Source organism: Drosophila sechellia, chromosome 2R (genome assembly GCF_004382195.2).
Source record: "Drosophila sechellia strain sech25 chromosome 2R, ASM438219v1, whole genome shotgun sequence".
Taxonomy (NCBI): Eukaryota; Metazoa; Arthropoda; class Insecta; order Diptera; family Drosophilidae; genus Drosophila; species Drosophila sechellia.
This window is the reverse complement of record NC_045950.1, coordinates 8,541,326-8,556,822: the sequence shown is the minus strand read 5'-3', so window position 1 is coordinate 8,556,822 and position 15,497 is coordinate 8,541,326. Positions and strand designations below refer to the sequence as shown.

The following is a 15,497-nucleotide window of genomic DNA, read 5'->3' as shown; positions in this document are numbered from 1 at the left end:
GTCGAGGTGGAAGTCAAAGTCTGTGGCCATTGCCTTATTATGATTAACCCTTTTGCAATAATTATTAAGACATTTGTGTGCGTTAATTTTAATGTTAAATGTGGCACCTTAAAATGTGTTTATTTCCACCTAATTGGCTGTCTAATGAGATTTATGTTCTCAACCGAGCCGAGCATTTCCCATCTGACTTAAAATTAGGCAGCGGAACCTTGAATTGTTACGCATGGCTTCTGCGATCGGAGAACCCGATGCCACAAAATGTCAGTTGGCTGTATGGATATATGGATATATGGTCATATTCTGGTTGCCCAACCTGTTCTCGCCCGCTGTCCACTTTGAAGGTCGCAGCGCGTTCTTTACGGCACACAGCGTAATTTGTTTTAAAGACGTTTCGAGTAGTGTCTGCAATCTGATACCCAGCATTGGGTCGGGCATGATGGCCACGCTGTAGCGCCAAACTGAGGTGCTAGCTTTTGTCTACAGTTTCACAGCTGCATTCTTATATTACCTATGAAATGCTATATTTATAATATCTCTTGTTTGCTTGCGTTGAATTGTTAGTTGCAAATGTTTAAACTAAAGTAAATTGATGAAATGCGTTATAATTAATTTATATAATTTTCTATGTTTTAATATCGTTTCAAATCCTCTTTAGCTGTTTTTTGACCTCAAAATTTGTAGTTTGGCTTATAATCTCTAGCCAAAGTTCAAGATATTTTCGTGACACAAAGACTGACTTAAAGCTTTTAAAATCTTTTTAAGTCCGAAATCCTTTTTGGCTCAAGATCAAATGTTAATAACCAAGAGGCATCTCCCCGCCAGCCGAATCTTTGGGCTGCCATCTCTGTAAATCGGTTGTCCGCATTGATTTACCATAGCTGTTGCGTAAGAAGCTAGAGCCGCCTTTTGGCCAACTATTGACCACATCTACGGTCCAGCCTGGCATACTTTGCACTGGCTAATGCTAATGTCAATGCAGGCATAAATAAATAATTGCCCACCGCAGCAGAAGCCGCCAATGGACGCGGTGCACAACCAGTTGCTGCGGTTAAATGTCAGTGGTTCTGGTCATGTCGCGATGCCAGCTACTGCACTTTGGTGGTAACAAAGTCCGGGAGGGAGGATTGATTTTATTAGCCCATTCATGGTCAAGGATGGCCAACATATCTGCTCTGCTCTGCTTCGGTGCTCTTAACTGGTTCGTGTGGTCAGGAACTGGAGCACACTGGGTGTTGGTATGAATGCGTCATCACATGGCCTTTAGCTAGCTAATCCGTCTGGGCATTTGAGATTCGCTGGGCTCAGTTCATTAATGTGATTTATGCAAATTGATGACAGCCATCTCAAATGGCAGAGGGATCGATCTGCAGCACGTGGGCGTCGTCGTTTGCGGCTCATGGCTAATTAATGCAAATCGCGGCCAAGACATTTAATATGCGGGAGTGGGTCTTTAGGAACTCCCCCCTTCCTAAGCATATTTAAACTTGTCACGCCAATGTTATGACATTAAAATAAACACCCATTTTTACCATTATGGCCGAGAAATTACTACATGATTTCCAAAGTACTTTATTGATTTTATTAACGAAGCCATATTAACCGAATTTATAGTTAACCAAATCAAACATAGTTTGCAAAATCAGATCTACAAAAGAACATATCATGGTTAGGATTATTATATCCTTGTAGTTCAAAAACAAAGATCGCATTACATGTAAATTTTCGGACGTTGTAACGCCAAAGAATGAAGCGCATATAGTATAATTTACCAACAGTTTGCAGATGAACTCGCAAAATCTTTTGGCTCGGGACATACGTGGATAGTGGACGGACTCCCTCCAACTGCCGGTCACAGGTTGCCACAGCGACCAGTTGATCCAGTACATCTCGAAGCTAATCAAAAATCGATTCTTCCATACGTCGAACATTCGTACATCACCTTGTCTATAGATCAGCGTTGAGGACATCAACAGTGAACCCTTCTCCAACCATTTCCGGGCTAGAAACACCTGCGTTTGACCTGTTTGAATGTCGGTCACCTCGATGCGGCGAAGGAACCACCTCGGAAATCGCCCGGCATTGTTGTGGTAAACCATAACCTTGGTTGGGATGCGGATGTCACGAGTTCGTACCCAAATATAAAGCGTGGTATTGGGCTTTAGAAATATATTTTCTGGATCCTGTTTGATTGCAATATGACGAACGGGCTGTGATTGGCCGAGGAAAGAAAGGTGGACAGAAGCTGTGGTTCCCGAATTTATGCGACCTCCTGTCCTTAAGGAGATCATCACATCATGCAACTCTCCCATTGATTCATCGTCCAGTTCGAACTTCGGAAATAGAATAGTCTTACTGGGAAGCTTATTTCGGTATTTATATAACCATAGTATCCACAGCAGTATAATTAAAAGTACAGCCAAGTAGAGAAGTATAATTAAAATACTAAGCGTTGCTGCTTGGAAAACACCAATCGGAACCTCCACACCAGGTATATAGTACAAATAATCGGTGTAAGTTCCCAGGACAGTACAGGTGCAACGAATTCCCTTCTCCACACTGAGATCCATTGTGGGATAGCAACCATAATGAAGCCACTTCTGATTGTCCAAACTCGCGGAATAATGCCACGTGTCACAGCTGCGAATCTGAAAAACAAACGCAAATCTCGCCGGTCCGTTAGGAATTGGACTATTATCGGCCTTTCCCATCGAGGTATCACTGTAGAGTCTCAGTGCAATATATGCTCGATCAGCTTTGTGGCAGTTATTTCGCAGAAGAAGAGTGGCATTCGTCGTTAATGCAGGTATTGTGCACTTGGAGTTGGAGATTTCTCTTACGGATGGCTTATGCTTCGTCCTCAGGACCACTTGAAGCTTGTGAGTGGATGTGGTAAAGTGCACAGCCAGCAATGTGTGCTCCATTAGTACCATACGGTACATCCTGACCTCCTGACGCGTTTGAAGAGTGCCTTCCCGAAGGCAGTTTTTAATCTCAGTTGAGGAAAAGCGGATTGCTCTTGGGGATCTCCTGCTGCTGGTTAAACTATTCCTGATCCCGGTATCAACTTCGGGGTCATAGGTTATGAAAGTCTTCATGTGAATTTGACTCCGATTCAGTGGTATCTGCACCGTGAAATTATCTTCCCTTTGATAAATGCGCACAGATAGCACAAGAGTACTGGGCTTCTTGTTAATGGGATACCACCAGTTCAGTTTCAGTTTCATGGAAACCAACTTCAGGCATACTCTACCCTCGTCCGTCTTAAGAACTTCCTTCAAAACTGCTCGGGAGAAGAGAACCATATGAATCTTATCACTTGAAAGTACTCGAACGATTTTCTTGGGAAAAGTGTCGAAACATTGAACTTCCAGTGCAACTCCTTTGGACATTTCCTTTCTTGGGTCAATAATATCGGATCGATAAATACCGCGATGATAGTTTAAATGACGATACAGGCGCTCCATTTCCCACGTAGAGTTCAGCCACATAACCCACGGAGTATTTGATTTATCTTTTGCGAGCTTTTGGGTCTTATCCACTAATTTTTCGACAAGGGACTGATCCAATTTTCCAGTTGAAAATGCCGGATAGTATTGATCGTAAACTGACATTGGGGGACGAGGAGTCTTTTTGCACAGCCTTTTGATTATTTCATATACTTCTCTGCAAGCTAGTCTTAAGTTATCAAATGGCTTTTCCGCAAGAAACGTTTCTCCCTCTTTCCTGTTTATTTGCTCAAAGTTGTTATTAATTATCTTGACCATTCTCGTGAGTAGAGATTCCTTTTGCTCGTCGACGAAATACAAGCGATGTGCCAGAGTTAAGGTAAGGTTAGCCAATCTTGCGAGCGAACTGCGCGACTGGAAAGTAATGTTAGTAAGATTTCTGGTCAGATTTAATCCAGATTCCGCTTTAGTTAAGTGGGATGCTGCAGATTGAATGGTTTGCAAGTGCCGATTCATAAGTCCTTTCTCCAGCAGGCCATGGATAGTTTGTGGAATACGTCTCAGGGGAATGATCTTAACCTCCATATAAGTGGCGCGGCATGCCCATGCTACATCACATACGAGCACCTTTATGGAACTGGTAACAGGTAAATAAACCTCGCAGTTGCAGTCCACACAACTACCGACCAGAACTGAGCCGGCATAATACCAATATTCCTTGGGACCATTCAAGGATACGAAGTTTTGGCAGCATGGATAGAACGGCGTGATTGCCTCGTAACCTTGCTTTGGATAAACCGAACATACCCCGCCTCTGGGACCCGTATTTTTAACCAGGGTTTTGACCTTTCGGCCATAGATCCCATATTTTGAATAAACAATGAGCTTAATCCGGATTTCTTTTGGTGCAGATCGTATGTACAATGCTAAATCTCGACTGGTGACCAGCAGCTGACCATCAACAAACCATTTGTATCTGACAAGTTGACCTCTGCAATTGGCGCACATAGATCTTAGATGAATCTTTGAGCTAGGAGTAAAGAAATCGTTCCTGCAATTCCTTACACATTCTATTGTTACTTCTAGTATTTTATGTTCTACCACAGTGATTGCTTGCATTTTTTGGGATGAAACATTCGGATTGCCATCTCGGAAAACTTGCAAACGAAAGGTATATCTGCAGCCACTTTTAAAGGATTTGGCAGGAATAGAAAATACCGCAACTATTAAAAAAATTAAAATAATGCTCATATTTATCATTTGATTAAGCATCTCACCCGACGATATGTTCCGATGGCAAAATGGGTTGTCTATGTCATCAGCAGAATAACAATTCCAATTGTAATTTGAAAACTGGATATCCCCTCTTCTTTTAGAGAAATCGTAGCTCAGGGATCCGTTCATCCAAATCGTTTCACTTTGTTGGGCCAGTCTATTTTGACCACCAAGAATGATGGCCTCCACATTACCCATAATCGATTTTAGGTAACATCGAGCTGCAAATTGCAAACCATTAACACTTCCTTCCACTTGTAAAAGATACAAATCGCGCCAGGGTTCATAGGAAGTGGGAAACCTCATTGTAAATGCCGGAATATTAATGAAAGGACCATCCGTGGTATATGATGCAAACTGTGCTGTGGAAAGGATGGATAGAAAAGATGATTTGGTACACTGAACTACTCACTTAAACCAACAAAATCTCTTAGACTCCAGTGATATGTAGCCCTCACTGGCAGGTTACAGGATTCCAGAAATAGGGCATTGATCAAAATGCCACGAGTAATCAGAACTTTTCGTGGCGATAGGGGATCTGAACACTTTAGCGTTGTCAATTGCGGAGAACAACGCAATGGCAGACTTACTTCAATGGGAATGGATACTTTAATCTCGTAGATCCTCTTTAATTTTATTCGACCCTGAAGCGTAAGAACCTTATCACTGACCGACCAAAAAGTAGCGCTTAAATTGGCAAAGTATCCCTGTTCATACTCGGGTTTCGTTTTTGACTTGATTCCGTAAATTGAAAGCTCCTCACTGATTGATGAGGTGCTCCTGAAGCTGGGACCCATTTCTTTAGCAACGTCTCCCAACTCAAAAAGGGCCAATAGGTAGCTGGGAGTACTAAGCAAGATAGTTACTTTGTACTTAACAGGAATACTTTCCATGGCTATGACGATATTAGTACGAATTCCATAGGGCACATATTTACTGCAATACACTTTAATATTCGCTTCTTTGAGTTCATTCGCTTTCGCAATCTGCACCGTCAGATATAGTAATAGAAGCACATGTATTTTTTTAATTTTAGACATAAAGTCATTTTTAACAAAATTGATAGAAAAGTCAACGATACATAGGCAAGTCCATCAATTTCATATGAGAAATAACTACTTATATACCTAAAAGATTTTTTACTTTTCTACAGTTTGTCGTATAACCGCAAAGAATCGGTATGTGATGGTCATCAACTACGAAAGAATAATCAGTTTGTAAATAAATCACTTCTACTCATACTCATACTCACAATTTTAAAGGTGTCGAGGGATATGATAAACATTCCCCTGGCTGAAATCTCCAAAGGCCGTTGAGCCTGTGCCATTAGAATGAGTATATCCTTTTTGTATCTCAAAGATCCTTCATACCACTTGCTTTCATAGGCAGCCTTGGCTAAATTTGTACTCTGAAAAGTGACTTTAAGCAGGTGTCCCATGACCACCCATCACATTATACCCACCCAATCTATTAACATTTGTCCGTGTGAGCTGACCACGTAAAACTGGGCAGCTACACTAACAAAGAGCGTCATATAGGAAATGCCCTCCCAATTGAAACCCTCGACGACGCCGTAGAACGCCATGCAGCAAAGTAAACAGGATGTGGTGAAAAGATTACAGGCCAATAAAAGTCCAAAAACATATTTCACGTCCTTTTGAAGCCTGTAATATGTCGCTAATTCTATTATGAAACAATATAATCCAATTAGATAAAGTTACCTGATCAGTAGTTGATGTCTCTTCACGATACTAGCCAAGAAGTAGCAATCTTGTTGTTCCGTTTCTGGACTTGGTCGGAACGAGGTTAACATATTGGCCAGATAGCCCAAGTGCATCGATATTTGGCTTGAGACGCACATCATCCACAGATCCGTGCCCAGGGTTACATTCACTATGAACTGGCTATAGGTGAAGTCTATCACGTAGGCCAGCACATAGCCCAAAGGTTTTTTGGAATCGAAAGTGAGGCGAGTGGGAAAAATGCGTTTATAGGTGAACTCAGCTTTTCCAAAGCCTATCAGGTACGTAATGCACGACTGAACAAGGGGTTCCAGTGCCATGACGACCATTACAATGTAGTACACGTACAAAACATATCGCGTGGAACGTGATAGGTAGTATCTATTCACTTCGTACTTCCTTTGATTTTGCTCTTTATGAGGATACAACTCTTTCAAATGATTGCTCAGCTGCAGTAGGCGTTTGCGATTTATCATAAATGTGACAAATTTCAATTGGGCACTCAACATGTAAAAGAAGTGCAGACCCTGTCGCATAATTTTGGAGGGACTTCCGGTCAAGGATTTCCACTCAATGATCCTTCTCGTCACCATGGAAGCCTCGTAAAAGTTGTTGATCGTGCACAAAACGAAATATCCGCGCACAAGCAGATAGCGCCACCTGGATCTGGGTGTATGGAACAGATCGTATCCCAGGGTCTTGAACATCAGGTTGGCCATGAAGATGAAGTCCTCATAGGAACGTGGCTTTTCCATTTTCAGCTTCTTGTTTGTGCTTACACTTCGGCTCTTAACATTAACTGGGCTTAGGCATTCGGGAAGTAATACATTTATAGGGCCTGCCTCTTTCCATTTTTTATAAAGTGTCTAGTTAATAATTAATGTTGTAATTGTTTTGTCACTTGGGTGCTAAGCTATTTGTTCTCTTTACCAACTCTACATGCCTTCTGGCATTTCGAGTGTGAGAAGTTGATTAATAATTTAAGGTGCGGTTGCATTTATCCTACCACTTGTCAACGATAGCCTCGTCAACCGAATTAATATGGCCTAGAGCCGGTATAATATGATATTTAAATTACCGCAGACCGATTCAAATAGAACCCCTTGAATGGTCTTGATTACAAGAGAAGTCTGCTGTTTGATAATTTATCAAACCACAAGCCACAGTGAAAAGTTTGTATACTTTAGAACGCTGCAAACTAAAGCCCCCAATGAATATTTAAATGCAAATGTTAAATAAATTCGAGCCAATTAATTAGATGACAAATTTTCAGCGGCTCGTTTATGCAAATGACCCAATAACGATCTTTTGTCCGATCCATAGGCAGATCTTATTTAACGCATTCCGCAGAGCTGCGACTTGAGAATCGGAACCATAAAATATACGAATGGTCAGTATTGGGACATTTATAGATCCAGATGTGACCGAAGGCGGGTTTTGTTTTGAATAGATATCACATTTGTTTGTGGCACACTCGGTTTGCCCATTGATCTCAATTTGTTTTGTCTCAGCTAGCTTAGCCATAAAAATGCTAATTTCAGCGGTTAAATTAATACCATTCTCGTTTTAAGGGGGCACATAAAAGGCACCAATTAATAAAACGAAAACCCGAACCGATTGGCACGTGACTTTTGCTGACTAGTGTAGACACAATTTCGTTGCTATTGTTGCACTCGTTGACTGCTGTCAAATCGCACGCGAAATGTGAAGGCCGGCGTTGCAATCGAGATGGCTTCCCCCGATCCTCCGGCTACTTCCCTCCACTCCAATATTCATATCTTCTCCGCAGACAACTTATTTCCAACTTCATTCAAATTCATTCAAGTGCCCGGGTCTCCTCCGTTGCTCATTCATGCTTTATTCGCCTCAATCTCTGATGGAAACAATAAATTATATTCGACACAATTAAGTTGAGGCAAACACAAATATTAATACAAATGTAGTTTCAAAATTGGTAAGCATACAAGCGATTATCCAAATGAGTAAATTTTTAAATTGTAATTACATATTTTTGTTAGAAACGACTTGCGTGTTGCGAAAGTTAACTAATCCGACATTTTACAATCACGTAAGACAAAGTGGTCGGAAAATAAAGGACGGTTTCAGTTAATTTGTTCACTAACTACTCGAATTTCACTACTTATAATGCAAAATATGTCTAAAACAAATATTAGCATTTATATCTTCATATGGTTGAACACGAATAAACACTTAGCGCCCCCAACTGTGCCTTTTGTCAGTTTGTCGGCTACTTTCAGGCCATCGCAAAGTTGCTCTTAATTATACCTGTTAATCGTAGAGTAAAAGGGTATACTAGACTCCTTGAAAAGTATGTAACAGGTAAAAGGAAGTGTTTCTGACCAACTAGCCCAGTCATTCTGGCCATGTCCGTCCGACTGTCCGTCTGTCTGTCCGTATAGATGCTGGGATCTGCTCTATAAAATTTGACTATAAAGACTAAGTTCATTGAAATGCTAAGGTAATTCTTCGATTTTTGCGTGCTTCCGTACCCGATTTACCAATCTATCTATAGAAATCTATCTAGCGCTTCACTATATCATTAACGGGTATCTAATAGTCGCTACACTAGCCTATATCGTTGTATCTTTGTTTTAATTATACAATCAAAAGATACGCGAATTATAAAAAATCCAATCTAAATTCTAAACGGAAACTGTCAAGCTCCCTGGCCCGAAAGCCTTTTTGGCCGAATACAATGAATTTTATGGACTGAAATTTGATGCTTATGCAAAATGGTCTGGTTGCGATTAAAAGTTGGTTATAAAATGATCCGAATGCCACGGAAGCTGTTACAGTTCTGTCGGACAGATCATCGTTGAAAGTTGCCAAAATCGAAATGTCTTTGAAGCTGGTAAAACCATTTATTGATATATCCAGCAAGTGATGTGATCTCATTTTGCGAGTGCTTTCAGTTCTCCTGCCTTTTTGTGCTCACCCTGGCTGCCATCGCCTGTGAGGGACAGCCCCAGTACAATCCCTATCTGCGCAATCCCTACTACAGGGATCTCTACTACAGGAACCGCGATCTCTACAATCTTCGCCGTTTTTACGATGGCTTCTACAAGAAATACAATCCCTATATCGCTGCTGCCCAGGCTAGAATTGTGGAACAAAACAATGATGCGAACTACGGAGCCGGTTCCTATTCCTACAACTATGAGACGGAGAACGGCATCCATGGAGAGGAGCGGGGAGTGCCAGTGAACATTGGCAACCAGCAGCAGGAGGAGCAAGTGGAGGGTGCCTATTCGTTTATCACACCCGAGGGTCTGCGAGTGGGAGTCAAGTACTTGGCTGATGCTAATGGCTTCCGTCCCGTGATCACCTGTAAGTATCTATACTCCATATATATATATAATAGCTCCGATTTATGAAACATTTCTTATAGATGATGGCGTGAACTCCGCTTTTTATGCCGGTCAGCCAGCCCCAGCCAATGTGGTCTATACCAAACACTAAGTTTGAGTTCAAACTAATCCTAACTAGTTGAGTGAAAATAGTGTGTGTTGTTCAGCCTTCTTAAATTAAATATTTAAATACTACAAATATTAAAATACGAGTATCTTTTTTCTCGGAACCTAGAAAAGCGTATGATTACCATACCCCAACAAATGGAAAAAGCTGCCACGCCCACAATTTTGAGAAACGTTTTAAGTTTGTTTTAGGTTACTATTTGATTTAAAATATTTTTATAGTAATTCTACTAGTTCAGTAGTTGGTATCTGATAGTCGAGAAAATTGACTATTGCGTTTTCTTTTGTTTTCTTTTTGTACAGATTAATTGTACATTAACTTTAGCTAACTTTAGCAAAAGCTCTTTTTATAAACACCAGCGTAAAAGTGTGCTACGAAAAAAATTCCATCTAAAATAGAAAATAGAATATTTTAAAACTATTATTCAAATAATGGGTAATTACTAGTTTTACTTCACACAAAATTAATGTAAATACCATATATTTTTTTGACAGGAATTTGTCACTTAGCAAGTGAAATCAAATGAGTAATGTCATATAATTATAATCATTACTGTACTTTAGCTAGCCAGCAGCACAAGGTCAGACTTTAAATCATATTCTAGAAATTGGGTCAATTCCTGCTTATCGGAAATGTGTATAAATGTATATTTGTACCAAAATACAAAATGTAGTCTGCGCCTACCGACAACAAGTGCTTAGATTAAGACTTGTTTTTTTTTTCTCGCCTTAGCGGGTTCAAGAAACCCATTAATTTTTAAACGCCGCCCGTATATTGTGTATTGAAAATGTTCAATATTATATATATATTTGCAAAAATTTCAGACACTTTCATTATCAACTGCGTTTTGGCCTTTGAAACGAAAAATGCCGTTCAACTCAAGGGCCTTTGGTGATCTTCGAATTCCTGAGCTTAAAATTCTTGGTAATTTATAACAAATATTTAGTAGGTTTTATTTCGATATACGATAATAACAAATTAATTATCTTATGCATAGCAACATCGTCAAATTCGACAGTTCGACAGATAAATAAATACGAAATAACATGGGATCGGACTTATGTGCGAATATTCTCCGGTTGCCACTCGATATGCTGACATCTTCACCTTCCTTTTGCTTTTTTTGTGGATTTTTTCGGTATTGCGATGGCTTGTTATAGGGTTTGCCCGTTGATCACTCGGCAAATGCATGGGGAATGGAGTTGGGTGTTGGACTTGGGGTTTTTGGATGGACTAGGACTGTTTCTGGGGGCTTGGGTAGCGGGAACATATGGCTGTGAATGAGGGTAGCTCAGATTCGACACTTAGTGGGACTTGGCCGCCTGGCGGAGACGCTCCAGTTCGGCCTGCTCCTCGCGCTCTTCCTCCTCGGCTAGCTCTATCTCGTGCTCCAGCATGTGGATCTGCTCGGTCAGCTCCATGGGTATGCCCTCCTGGTGGATCGTCTTCATCTGCGCCTTAAGGTCCTTGGTCATGTGATTGATGCGGAAGCCGCGATGGTCGAACTGAGCCCCACCGTTGATCTTGTGCTGCTCCTCCACGTACTTTAGGGCACGGACAATGGCATCGGGGATCGGGTGAATGTGGTCTCCCTGGGGCATGAAGCCACCATCGTTGGAGGCATAGTTTACGCGATAAAGCTTGCCATCGTCACCGGTGTACTCATAGAATCCCTTGGCATGGGTGCCTCCGGTGTGGTGAAGCTTGGCCTGCTCCTCGCCATAGATTCCATTCTCAGTCAGGTAACTGTTGGATAAAAAAATTAAATTGATTAAAATGTTGAAATGAGCCACTCTTTATTTTGAATTGGAGTTGCCGAAATAAAGACTTGAGAATTATAAGGATCGAACAGAAACTTACGAGTGATCGTATTTGTCCTGCTTGCGGACCTCTTCCTTGTGCAGGATCTTGTGGCGACCCTCGTCATCGTAGTTGAACAGAATATTGCGTGGCGTCGTGGTGGTCGTGGTGGTCGAGGTCGTCGTCCTTTTGGTGGTCGTGGTTGGTTTCTTGGTGGTCGTGCTCTGCGAGTGGTGTTGTGGGTGTTGTGATCATTGGCTAGGCTGTTTTTGATCGGGCGTGTGTGCATGCGAGTGTGTGGCATGGTGTTTGGTGGCAAAGGATATTTTTGGGGGTCATGCGGGATACCGAATGTGGGGTGTCATGTAGCGCGGAATGGTGGATTTTGTTGCGGAGCCGAAAAACATTCGCATTTTTGCTTGGATTGGTTATGAAAGCAGGGGGTTCGGGATTGGTTTTTGGGGGTAGATTTCGCTGTGTTGGCCGGATGTTGGAATTCGGGGGATACTGGTGGGATCTGGTGGGTTCTTAGTACTGTGTGCTCGGTTCGTGATGGGGTTCATGATCGGGGAAGCCGTACTCCAAGGGGATTTCTGGTACGTTAAACTCGGCGTTACTTACTGTGTACAGGTCGTGGCTGAAATGGACATAGGCACATGAAATAAAAGACAATGCTCCAAACAACACCAGATGAGGCACTCACTTGTAAGGCCTGTCGTCATGGACATAGGGAATATTCAAACCAGCATAGGGTCCATAGCCTCCATCATAGGGATAGGGAATGTGATGGTAGATTCCAAGCTCACGCTGATCGCTCACATGTCTGTAGGGAATCGGCATGTGGTGATAGCGACCTTTTGGGATAGAAACAAAATCGGAAGTTAGTGGGCTGTCTCGCTGATATTTCTACGGTTTCTCTCGGTGTTTGGGTGAGTGACTTGCGATTAAAATTCGAAACTATTCAAGTTATTCATATCTAACATTAGATATTTACACAGTTAATTAGTTTCTCATTAGGTTTTTGTACAAAAGAGGCAGCAGGGTCTGAATTGGTTGCAATTTGGAGTTAAACTACAGTCGTTAAACTACAGACGAGTTGAATAACAATTTCCGTATGGATATTTTTTGGAGACTGCTTTTTGTGTGAAACGATTTTTGTTTGTGTGATTATGCATTTTGCTCCTTTTTTCAATAATTTACCTATATTTTCTTGCGAACCACTCCGGCCTAGAGTATGAGTATAAGAAAGTGATTGTTTAATATCAGAGTGCTTAAAGTAAAAACGGTTCTTTTGTTAGTGTTAGAAGCTTGGCTCAAGGTCTGAATAATCTGAGTTTTGTTTACAATATCGATAATTTCAGACGTCAGCCTTGAGCTTGAACTTATTCGAGAGTCAGTGGATAATTCGTGTAGGTGAGTGTGTGTGTTATCGAAGTCATCGGGTATACAGATATACATATGGTGGTGTATTGTATGTATGTTAGTATTTGGGCAAGTCGGTCTTGCTTCACAATCGATTCACATTTGCTGGGGGTTAGTGGGCGTTGGCAGCGGCATGCAGTCATTGGGCGTGGCAGTAGGCACGATATTTGATATTTGCTTGTCTCACGAAAATACCTTCGTTCTGCGAATTCCCATGGTACTTCCCATCGTCGCTGGGGCGATACTTGCCATCGCTAGAGGATTGCTGTAGAACCGTATACTTGCCATTATTATCCGGAACGGGACTAGCGTGGCAGACAACGAAGAAGGCCTGCGGGGGATGAGGAGGATGTCGTTCAATAAACCGATTTGCATAATGCCGTTAAATGTGACAGGAAGTGGCGCCCACCGCCGCACTCTCAGTTGAATGTACTCAAACAGCACTGCGGATGGCAGTAAAGATTCAAGACTTCACACAAGGTGCAGCAGCTAATTAATTGTGCTAAAGCTTGCTGGTAAACAACAGTTTTATATACTTTTCCTTAGGCACGTGAGTAACACTTGGCGGACACTGCACTTCGTCACTAATCAGGACCAATATCCTTTCGCGCTACTCACCACGACCAGGGAGAAGCTCAGCATTGACTTGGTGAACATGTTGGCTTTGAGTATCCTTCGGTGGAAAGTATCCTTTTTCGTTGAGATAACTGAGATGGTAATCCTGCTCGAAAGGCGATTGCAACAGGAATGTTTGGTTTCCCTTCCAGTACACCGGATTTATATAGAAATGTGCCAGGTTCGCAGTCGCAGCGCTGCTCTCAACGCATCGTCGCGCCTAAAATTCTCTGAGCGGGGATTCGTCGGTTCACTTCGGTTCATCAGCTACATTTCTTGAAGACTTGTACCCCGAGCTGCTCCCTTTGGATTTTTAGACAGATGATGAGCCGAATTCTTCTGGTTCCACCTTTCGTTAGCTTCTCTCGCCTCTTCCAGTTCAATCGCTCTCCGGGGCATCATCTTTATGGCGTATCAATGTCACAAGTAAACGTAATTTCATTTATTACCGATCAAGCGATTTGTATTATTGCACAAATGTCGCTTAATCGAGTTCATTGCCCAATATTGTTCTTACTAGAGAGCAGGATATTTGGCTTTAACTGACTCATCATCAGAGTTATTTACATTTACTCTAGTTGTGAAAAAGAAATTCCCATGTTTTTCAGAATTGTCATCGAATTTCGTGTGAATAATAAGAGCGAATTATTTTGGAAGCAATTCCATTTCGATGATAATGGAAGGTTGAGTTCAGGTCAAAGCGGACGTCACCGCGATTAAAGCAATAAACACCATATAGGTAACATAATTTCAACTTCTGTTTTTCTGTGTCATCGACGTGGGAAGAACTTTTAATAGCATAAAGGAAAAACCAAAAAAAATTATGAAAACTTACAAAGTTGAAATACTTTTTAAACGCATATCAAAACGGAAAGCCTAGCTTAATAATGAACCCATGGATAAAATATATATTTCTAAGAAGCTGAAAATCGTTACTCATTTCTACCAGTACAATCGAAACCTGAGAGCTAATTTAATTATATCTTTTCATAATAAAAACCATGATTACAAGTAAGGCTTAAAAATAAAGTGATTAAATTCCTAGAGTATACTGGTCGTATACTAAATCTTTCCGATCTTCAGAGTTTCTTGACAGAGAGTTTCATTGCAAGGAAGCGATATTCAAAATAAGCCAATATATTTAACACCAGCAATCCCTGAACGGCGTCAGTTAACTTCGCAGCTGGAGTCCCAAGTTGACTAGTCGTGGCAACCGATGACAACATCGCATCGCTGGCATCGCAGACTCGGATACCCAACTACCTGGAGGCACTCGGAAGCGCCATAAAAGTGCCGTAATGAAATCATAAATTACGCACCAGCGGAAATACAGCAAAACTGTGCAAACAATATAAATAAAATAAGAAACAATTCAGACAATGCGCACGCCACTCGCACTGCGAAATGCATTAATATCGGAACTGAAGCTGAAGATCGGATGGAGATGCGGATGGAGATGCGGATGAGGATGGGCCTTCGGTTTGGGGCTGGGTTTCGGGGCTCGCAGCATATGTATAACCGGAATCGGATGGAACCGGCACAAGAGAAATGTTGACAAAAACGAATTTAATTGTTTGTAGCAAACGTTGACACCGCGCCGGTTGACAGTGACAGCTTGGGGATCGGCTCGGAATGTGTCCTTAACAGTTAAGCGTCTTTAGATGCTGTCGAGATGCGAGATTATGGTTGCTAACTAGCAGCA

The 15,497-nt window shown here is 41.6% G+C and overlaps 4 protein-coding genes across 10 annotated transcripts; 1 reads left to right on the top strand and 3 right to left on the bottom strand.

Moving 5' to 3' along the window:
* Window positions 1–1,563: 1,563 nt before the first annotated feature.
* LOC6608831 lies at window positions 1,564–5,484 on the bottom strand. 2 transcript variants are annotated; one of them, XM_032716131.1, is made up of 3 exons: window positions 5,134–5,484; window positions 4,724–5,078; window positions 1,564–4,669 (listed from the first exon to the last, which is right to left on the bottom strand). In XM_032716131.1, exons 2-3 carry the CDS (start codon window positions 5,025–5,027, stop codon window positions 1,596–1,598), a joined length of 3,378 nt encoding a protein of 1,125 aa, XP_032572022.1. In that variant the 5' UTR covers window positions 5,028–5,078; window positions 5,134–5,484; the 3' UTR covers window positions 1,564–1,595. The 2 variants fall into 2 exon arrangements, with proteins under 2 accessions (XP_032572022.1, XP_032572023.1); XM_032716132.1 differs by lacking the exon at window positions 5,134–5,484 and having other exon boundaries at window positions 4,729–4,810.
* A 236-nt stretch (window positions 5,485–5,720) lies between these two features.
* On the bottom strand, window positions 5,721–7,282 carry LOC6608830 (odorant receptor 49a). Of its 2 annotated transcripts, XM_002033508.2 has the most exons (4): window positions 6,443–7,280; window positions 6,184–6,385; window positions 5,974–6,129; window positions 5,721–5,917 (listed from the first exon to the last, which is right to left on the bottom strand). In XM_002033508.2, exons 1-4 carry the CDS (start codon window positions 7,216–7,218, stop codon window positions 5,861–5,863), a joined length of 1,191 nt encoding a protein of 396 aa, XP_002033544.1. In that variant the 5' UTR covers window positions 7,219–7,280; the 3' UTR covers window positions 5,721–5,860. The 2 variants fall into 2 exon arrangements, with proteins under 2 accessions (XP_002033544.1, XP_032572025.1); XM_032716134.1 differs by lacking the exons at window positions 5,721–5,917; window positions 5,974–6,129 and having other exon boundaries at window positions 6,310–6,398; window positions 6,443–7,282.
* A 1,955-nt stretch (window positions 7,283–9,237) lies between these two features.
* On the top strand, window positions 9,238–10,038 carry LOC6608829 (cuticle protein AM1239). The gene is made up of 3 exons (XM_002033507.2): window positions 9,238–9,335; window positions 9,397–9,811; window positions 9,873–10,038. Exons 1-3 carry the CDS (start codon window positions 9,321–9,323, stop codon window positions 9,941–9,943), a joined length of 501 nt encoding a protein of 166 aa, XP_002033543.1. The 5' UTR covers window positions 9,238–9,320; the 3' UTR covers window positions 9,944–10,038.
* Window positions 10,039–10,886: 848 nt separating this feature from the next.
* LOC6608828 (larval cuticle protein LCP-30) lies at window positions 10,887–13,920 on the bottom strand. 5 transcript variants are annotated; one of them, XM_002033506.2, is made up of 7 exons: window positions 13,799–13,909; window positions 13,376–13,511; window positions 12,959–12,985; window positions 12,462–12,612; window positions 12,380–12,395; window positions 11,819–11,982; window positions 10,887–11,704 (listed from the first exon to the last, which is right to left on the bottom strand). In XM_002033506.2, exons 1-7 carry the CDS (start codon window positions 13,835–13,837, stop codon window positions 11,263–11,265), a joined length of 975 nt encoding a protein of 324 aa, XP_002033542.1. In that variant the 5' UTR covers window positions 13,838–13,909; the 3' UTR covers window positions 10,887–11,262. The 5 variants fall into 5 exon arrangements, with proteins under 5 accessions (XP_002033542.1, XP_032571371.1, XP_032571370.1 ...); XM_032715480.1 differs by having other exon boundaries at window positions 13,466–13,511; XM_032715479.1 differs by lacking the exon at window positions 12,959–12,985.
* Window positions 13,921–15,497: the final 1,577 nt, after the last annotated feature.

Excerpts from the sequence above, each read along its gene's own strand:
- LOC6608828 (XM_002033506.2), bottom strand. The coding sequence starts at position 13,837 with ATGTTCACCAAGTCAATGCTGAGCTTCTCCCTGGTCGTG. Across the intron at positions 13,512-13,798 it reads TGAGCTTCTCCCTGGTCGTG|GCCTTCTTCGTTGTCTGCCA; the intron begins GTGAGTAGCGCG and ends CATCCCCCGCAG. Across the intron at positions 11,705-11,818 it reads CAGGACAAATACGATCACTC|TTACCTGACTGAGAATGGAA; the intron begins GTAAGTTTCTGT and ends TTTATCCAACAG.
- LOC6608831 (XM_032716131.1), bottom strand. The coding sequence starts at position 5,027 with ATGAGGTTTCCCACTTCCTATGAACCCTGGCGCGATTTGTATCTTTTA. Across the intron at positions 4,670-4,723 it reads CCATCGGAACATATCGTCGG|TTGCGGTATTTTCTATTCCT; the intron begins GTGAGATGCTTA and ends TTTTTTTAATAG.
- LOC6608830 (XM_002033508.2), bottom strand. The coding sequence starts at position 7,218 with ATGGAAAAGCCACGTTCCTATGAGGACTTCATCTTCATGGCCAACCTG. Across the intron at positions 6,130-6,183 it reads GACAAATGTTAATAGATTGG|AGTACAAATTTAGCCAAGGC; the intron begins GTGGGTATAATG and ends GTCACTTTTCAG. Across the intron at positions 5,918-5,973 it reads CCCTCGACACCTTTAAAATT|TTGATGACCATCACATACCG; the intron begins GTGAGTATGAGT and ends ATTCTTTCGTAG.
- LOC6608829 (XM_002033507.2), top strand. Across the intron at positions 9,812-9,872 it reads CTTCCGTCCCGTGATCACCT|ATGATGGCGTGAACTCCGCT; the intron begins GTAAGTATCTAT and ends CATTTCTTATAG.